At 36.6% G+C, this 8,010-nt stretch overlaps 1 protein-coding gene across 1 annotated transcript; it reads left to right on the forward strand.

Annotated features, from left to right (window-relative positions):
- The first annotated feature begins 1,864 nt into the window (after nt 1-1,864).
- On the forward strand, nt 1,865-6,897 carry LOC104951667 (prostaglandin E synthase 3). Its single transcript, XM_010778387.1, has 8 exons — nt 1,865-2,163; nt 3,435-3,548; nt 4,219-4,288; nt 4,409-4,507; nt 4,616-4,705; nt 5,156-5,215; nt 5,726-5,753; nt 5,853-6,897. Coding segments are annotated over exons 1-8 (483 nt in total). The 5' UTR covers nt 1,865-2,161; the 3' UTR covers nt 5,873-6,897.
- Nucleotides 6,898-8,010: the final 1,113 nt, after the last annotated feature.

Below are 8,010 nucleotides of genomic sequence, written 5' to 3' on the forward strand. Positions count from 1 at the left end.
TTTCAGAAATGCTTCTTAATTTAGTTGAACCCAGAGAAGGGCAGAAAACCATGAATGAACAAGAGACTTAAAAACTCAATATTTAAATGTATAGTTCCCTGGGTCATGGGATATGAAAGAAAAAAGGTTATATATTGTTATGCTTTGGACTGTTTTCTAATATTTTGTGTGAAATATTATTTGACCTCTAAAATAGTACTAGGTGAGGCGTGTTCAGCAGAAAGCGAACTGCAACTTCACATTACTTTTTCAGAGTTCACAGAGGGACACCACAGGTTCTCAATGTGTCATATGATGTTTGTTTTTTCTCATTAAAATCTAAATCTGACCATTGGGAATTACAGCGTCAACTTCAGACTCAAGTGGAGTGACAATTACAGTGTTTCCCAGAATAAGTCCCTGTGTTCTTTATCTCATGTATGCAGATGACTTACAAAGTTGTCACGCTATTAAATTGATCAACAGGGGGCTGTAACGTCCAATGATGTTCAGCAATGTGCCAGAAAAGACAAAAGGAAGGCGGCAAGCTGGTAAACAAAGCTGGATTTAACATACAGTACCAACAAATAAAATGTGTTTACAAGAAAACGAATGGTATTTCTAAGTGTTTAACAAAATGTCAATATTTACTTCTCATCGCCATAAAACGGCTTTTTAACTCAAATCATGGCATGAATAATAAATACATTCCCTCGGTTATTATTGAAGGCGTAATCTGCCATAATGTCAGCTGCATTGTATGCCTCTAAAATAAAATAACTGATGCTCAGGATTCCATTTTGTATCATTATTCTGTGTTGAAGAGTCACTTGGTGAGACAATGTCCACCATTGGTGCAGCAAGACCAAAAATACCCCGACTTTATAGATCCTTCTGTTTATAGGGCCACTCACCCTTATGTCAGGGTTTCTTTCATTATAAATGTGTCACCCAAGTTACCAAGAATATTTATTAAGTATTAAGTTTAATACCAAGCTCTCAGCATGCCATTATAAAATTGTTACTCAATCTGAAAGAAAGCCTATAAACCTGTGTGTGGAGGGAGCTGGTAGCTTTCTCCTGCCACACCCTCACAATAATTGCCCTCTTAGGATGTGAAACGGGTATGCTATCTTTCATTCTGCCCTCATAAGATTGTTAAATGAGGTGGCATTCCTCACATTTTTAAACCAATGGATCATAGAGCCAAAACACTAACATGATATAGAGAGATATGCAAGTGTGGTGATGGTGTGAACTGAGATGGGTTAACAACATACATCTGGCAAAAAAGGGCGAGGTTTAAAGTCCCTCTTCATTGATATTCCTATTGTTGAATTTATTTATTTTTTACAATAACTGCTACACAGGTGCAAGAGTTGTTTCGATTAATGTAGTACATTTGCACCTATTTTATTAATCTTTGATGTTAATGTAATCACAAATCAAGATATTTGAATATGCTGATTAGAATGATCCCAATTGTTCATGAATTTAATAGACCTAATAATAGAATCGGCCGAATAAATTAATAGAAACGTTTCATTTAATTAAAAATGTTTTATGAACTCAGTTAAATAGTATTTTTGCATACTTTAATAAAAGAAGGAATGAAAATCTGACTTTTTACGATAAGTAACCTTTGGAAAAGAGACAGCCCTATCATTTTAATAAGCTCGTCACTATTATTAGTAGTAGTATTAGTAGTATTAGTACTAATAGTAGTAGTAGTAGTAGCTCTAGTAATAGGAGTATCAGTATCAGAGATGACGTTCACACGACTACTCAAATGTCGTAAAAGCAATATAGTCTATATTATATATTTCCTCTAACCAGAAATCCTCTATATCATCTCTCATGATTCAGTTTATTCGAGGCGATCCTACTGGGTGGCTCTAACTGAACCCATAGTAAATCACATTAGATCTGCTCCACACCCGATCACACGCGGCCTCAGCCGCAGCTGAACACTCTAGAAACGTCTAGTACGTTCCAACTGCGTCAGTGCGGCCATTCTTATCCCGGGATACGCAACAAGATCCGGAGTAGAGTCCACATCATACGAGAGGCGTTTGCATTACTTGTTAGTGTGCAGCATACATTCCCCTTCATTTGCAGGCATTGCTCTTCTTTTCCCGTGACTGTTTTATCTACGAACAAGAAGCGCACTTCACGTCGAGACATGTAAGTTGTGGAGAGTTAACACGAGGATGCTAAGTGCGATAGTACAACCTGCTGAGCTAGCTAGGTAGCTAATATTAGCCGCCTGACAACATGCTTGTGCAAAGGCGGGAGGTTGGCCTTGCCACAATGAATTGTAAGCTAACGGTAACTTGCTACCTAGCTTGAACCTCGTGGACTAAGTAAATTAACACAATGTACCATCGCAGTTATTATTGCAGACCCAGCATTAGCTGAAAAAAAATGCAGCTACTTGGGCAAGGTGCACCGCATGGCTTAACCAGCGTAGTGGCTAACGTCTGCCTTGTTAGCCTAGCTATCATTAGATTAGCATCAGGTTTTTTTTGATGATTAAAGCATTACAAAAAAAATCTGGGATCTGCATGTGAAAATCAAAGTTGACCATGTGGAGATATATCGGCCTAATTGCAAAGTTCTGAAAGGATTTAGCAACGTTTAATCAACATTTGTGTTTAAGGCTAGCTTCCACGCACTGAAATGGTTGGTCCGCGTTCGAGGATTTAGCTTATCATCCCGTTTAATGCCTATAGTACAATTGCATGGGCGAACGTGCAAAAGAGGAAATCCCTATCACTCCTGTAGTTAAATAAATAAATCACTAATAAACAAACTGCGTCGTTGATCAATGTTCTAACCACTGCCCTGTAGCATTACATCTCATTTAATAATGGGGGAACAATCACACATCTCATAATGCGTTCTGTTCTCTCAGTGTAGAAAGACGTTTTATAAGTAAGAAAGATCTCGGAATGTAATTCATTTGAGTTTAACTAATTATTACAGTTAGGACTTCATTAAATTCATTTTACATTATTATAGTTTTTGAGGCTACAAGGTGAAGATGTTTGCTTTAATCTTCACAATGTGCAGGAAAGGTTATGCTAAACACTTCCAAACGTTTCATTCATTAACTTTTCACATTTGAGCTGGCAGAGATGTTTAACTTTTGAGGCTTCGTGACACAGGAGCACACTGTAACTGGATGCTGCATGGCAACCTGATGCAAAGGCTTTTTGGTGCCTGAAGAATGACCCACCTGTCAGCAGCACATGTCACCTGTATGATGTATATTGTATGCAAGGTGTGGGTCGGATGAGCTCTACCTTTTTTAAATATATAACATATATGTTTTTTTCCGGAGCCCATTAACTTGTTTAAAGGCGCTCTGTTTCTGTTGATTTACAAGTGGTTGCTTAATTTGTGTAGATTATCAAGACTTCTTGCATGTTTTGATATCCTTCTTTTCTCCACAGGCATCCAGCAACTGCCAAGTGGTACGATAGGAGGGACTGCGTTTTTATAGAGTTCTGCGTTGCAGACAGCAAAGACCTTAAAATCGATTTTGATAAAACAAAGTGTGGTTTTAGGTAAGTTTGTCCCATGTGTGTTTTCAGTATATATTTGTATTTCCTGCTCACACATATGACTGCAGTACACAACAATCTAATAAACTCAAATAAATGAGTAAAAAACAACATTTCCACATCAAGAATGCAATGTGATGACAATTATTACTATGTTCCAAGTATAACAACTTCTTGGTAACATACACTTTGGCATTTCATGTCTGTACACAAATATCTGGCTGTGTGGTTTTGTTAGAGGAAAACGGGTAAGGTTGTCCGCCTAGTACTTATCGTAACGTTTAATATTTTATAAATCAATATAGGAATTTAATTTAAAGAAATTGCTACACAAAAAACTACAACCATGTCAAACACTTCCAAGGGATGTTATTTGCCCTTTACTCTTCAGTGATGATGTAATACAGTGACTTTCGTTCTTCTGAGCCTCCTGAAGCCAACCTTTCTGTCCTGAGAAGAGATGGTGTTTACACAATAACTAGGATTCAATAGAATTCATATTTACTTATCAACATAGAAATCTATTTAGTTTTACACAAAATAAGGCAATTTGTATTTAACCATGAGTTCCTTGTTGGATGTTTTGCTATTGGTTCTGCTTTTAATGCCTATATTTGATGCCATACCTCTGTTTTTATTTCCCCCATAATGACGTCTTGTCTCCCCCCCTCAGTTGTCTTGCAGGAACCGACGATGTCAGACATGAGAACGAAATGGACCTTTTTGAAGCTATCGATGAAAATGTAAGTTACTCTGAATCAATGCTTTGATAAATATGGCTTTGTAAAATGTAGATTGTGCCGATTGAAATGTACAAAATGAAACTGACCAAATATTTCTGTTTTCTTTCCACCCCAATGCAGGAATCCAAACATAAACGCACAGATCGCTCAGTGTTGTTATATCTAAAAAAGGCACAGCCAGGGAAGCCATGGCCGAGGCTAACAAAAGAGAAGGCTAAGGTGTGTATCATTCATTTGAAATGCTAATAGTTAACAACACAATGTACTAAATATATGCACAATATTTGAAAGTGATTAATGAAAAAACACTATTTTGTGTTTTTACAGCTGACTTGGCTCAGTGTCGACTTCAACAACTGGAAAGACTGGGAGGACGACTCAGATGAGGAGATGGGCAACTTTGATCAATTCTCAGATGTAAGCGCTGTCTATTGATCAGAACGAGTGAAGTCATTTATAAATGCCTCAATGAAGTCAATGTTTGACACACGAAAGAGCTTTCAAAATGTGTGACATCAGCTTTTAATATCAGAGAAACAAAAATTGAATAAGGAATTGCTTCAGTGTTGGTATGTTATTTGATAGTGTCCAATCATTTAGATACCATCATCTTTTGTAGGAAACAAAAAAGGAGATTGTTGCATCCTTACAATCCAAGTGTTGGCCATTTATACTCAATTAGTGCTATAGGAAAATTCAACTCTCCAGCTCTGCTATTTAATCCCTCTGTGCTAGTTTGACTTGTAAACCTAAGTTAAAGTGAGAAAAGATGTTCCGCCCTTGTCCTACTTTGAGTGTTCTGATGATTGTGGAAGCAGCACTTTTTAAAAAACATTTGAATGATCAACATGTTGGTTTATATTACAGATGATGAACACCATGGGAGGCGAGGAGGACATCCCTGATCTAGACGGTGGTGCAGATGATGTAAGTATCCCTTTTTCCCCCTTTTTACTTAATTGTTATGCTTATATTGAGAAATATAATGATTATATATCAACCAGTAGAGCTGCAACAAATAGTCAACTTGTAAAACTTCAACCATGTCAAACACTTCCAAGGGATGTTATTTGTCCTTTACTCTTCAGTGATGATGTAATACAGTGACTTTCGTTCTTCTGAGCCTCCTGAAGCCAACCTTTCTGTCCTGAGAAGAGATGGTGTTTGCACAATAACTAGGATTCATATTTATTTATCAACATAGACATTTAGTTTTATACAAAATAAGGCAATGACTTCCTCACTTATTCGGTTTGATAATATATTTGGCTTAGGCACTGACAAAATGAGATTTGTATCAACATTATTTTTTAATGTTTTCTGACATTTTAAAGAAGAAACGATGAATTAGGCAAAGGCTGTCATCTTATGGTTATGAACCATTTAATCGGGTTTATTATGCAGCACGTTTTAAATGCATCTTTTCTGTCTTTTCAGGATGAGTCCGCAGATAGCGATGATGAGAGTAAGTATTTATGCACTACATTGGCACATCATGGCTTACATTGTTGATCATTTGTTGTGATGAAATGTTTAATTAATTTCTGCTCTTCTTTTCTTTTAGAAATGCCAGACTTGGAATAGAAGACTGTAAGACTCTAGAAAGCAAATGAAAGAACAGAAGGCAAGAGGAATCATAACAAATGTATATCTTGAAACCGAAGGCAGTGACAAACAACTGTACATATGAGTCAGTAGCCATATTTAAATCCATAGCCTCAGCTCCAAACTCTTGACCGATCAGTACACTGAAGGTTGATATGCATGGTATTGTACAGAGCAGCTATCTCCACCTCCATTTGCTGTACTGCACCTTTTGGGTATCTTGTTTTACTGTTAAAATAAGTAAGCACACACTATTTGTTCGAAAAGCTGTGTAGTTGTCCTAAACTGAGCAATATGTGTTTAACGGAGTTACAATTTGTTTTCAAATTTAATTGTGGTTTTAAAAAAATGATTAGGCCCACCCATTCCCAATGTTGTGGTTATAAGTAAGTCGACCAGTGTAGTTTATCTCTTGATTCAAAAGACACTAGCTATGTACATCATTACAATTAGATGCATTTACTGATTGGGTTCCTCTAAAGCCTTCCATGTGCCGTGAATTAGATATCAAGGAAGCCAGTATTTTATTTGTGTGGCTTAACCTTCCAGCTTACATGTTTCCCTTTACTTCTCGTTTAATGTTTGTAAAATTGGAATATTCTGAAATCATGCTCAGCATCTTCCCAGTTTATCACCTACTTTGGTTATCTGAATGGATTCCACATATTTAGTATCTTAACTGTTCCTCTCTCCATACCCACCTAACATGCATACCTTTGTTGGACTGCAGAAGCAAGGCTAAATGTTTTGCAACTGATAACGAGGCTTTGAAGCTTTGTCGGGCCTAAGCATCATTTGGTGTGTTGCTGTTCTCCAGGTTCTTTCCGTTTGTTCATCAAGTATGATCCTCCCTTCTCAGTGGGGGCGTGTCCGAACGATACCAACGTGTAATGACCAAATTATATTTGCACTGTCAATAAAATGTAAGGGGAGACAAATGTTGAATTACAGTGGAAATTCTTTTTTTATTGTCTACATCTTTCTAATAAACTGTTTAAGAATCATTTTAATGCCTTTTTTCTTATGACATTTGACTTGTGTTTTGTTTTACCATTAATTTTCTCATACAAAATTATTTGGAGAAAGAATAGATTATGAAAATCCTAATGTTATTACATTTATTTTAACTGAAATATATGATGGATACGGTATTTGAACTATTAAAGGCAGCCACAGTAGCCGACAGTCATGCCGTGATATCTCTTAAATTTGAACCTTGTAATAATTGAGCCCTGTTTTGGTGATCACCTTCAGAGAGCATCACTGGGTTGTGTTGGGACAGTTTGGTTTGGCATGGTGATAATGAAATAAATTATTATACTGCTTTTATGATGTTCAACCTTAAGAATATTATCTAAAACACTCTTAACCTTGTATTTAATGGAATAAATCTTTCTTATACATTATATCTTCATCAGTATGATTTTGAGTTAATGTCACTCCTATTTGGGTGCTAGGACCCAGATAACCTGCAGGCCCCACGGCCCAGAATATTAACATACTTCCTCCTTGGGCCTAATTTCCTTACTGTCTTTTCCGAGAAGGGGACTGTAATGTGCAATACTGGTTCCTGTTTTCACCCTGAAGCACATTAAAATAAAAGCACGGTCATCTACCTGCAAGGGAATTACTGTTTTGTTCAGAGGATAGCAGACTTGAGTTGGTTTTGACTAAATATACACCTCACATCAGTATAATCATTGGGCAATAATAATTACTTTGTAACTAAGTACTAACTTCTCCACTTAAGTAGGCTACAGTTCTGAGGTATCATGGTCTACTTTACAAGATCATTTTTATTGAATGGTAAATACTATATTAAATACTTCTACTCCTTTACATTTCAGATTTAAACTCCACTACATGTATCTTATTTGTTACTGTTAAAATATATGTAGCATTCTATAACATTGCATAGCTACATCATTATAACATAAGTTGTATGTATCATGTTGTCATATGTTCAAATAATAAAAATGGTACTCTTTTTAATATACAGTACATTACATGTTACGCAATACTGTGGGCAGTCCCCAAAGGAGCAATTTTGGGGACACAGCGATATGCCGACTGCAGTGGGGATTGAACCAGTCCTCCCCTGATCCGAAGGTCACCGC

Source organism: Notothenia coriiceps, unplaced genomic scaffold, assembly GCF_000735185.1.
Source record: "Notothenia coriiceps isolate Sejong01 unplaced genomic scaffold, NC01 NC01_scaffold00019001, whole genome shotgun sequence".
Classification (NCBI taxonomy): domain Eukaryota; kingdom Metazoa; phylum Chordata; class Actinopteri; order Perciformes; family Nototheniidae; genus Notothenia; species Notothenia coriiceps.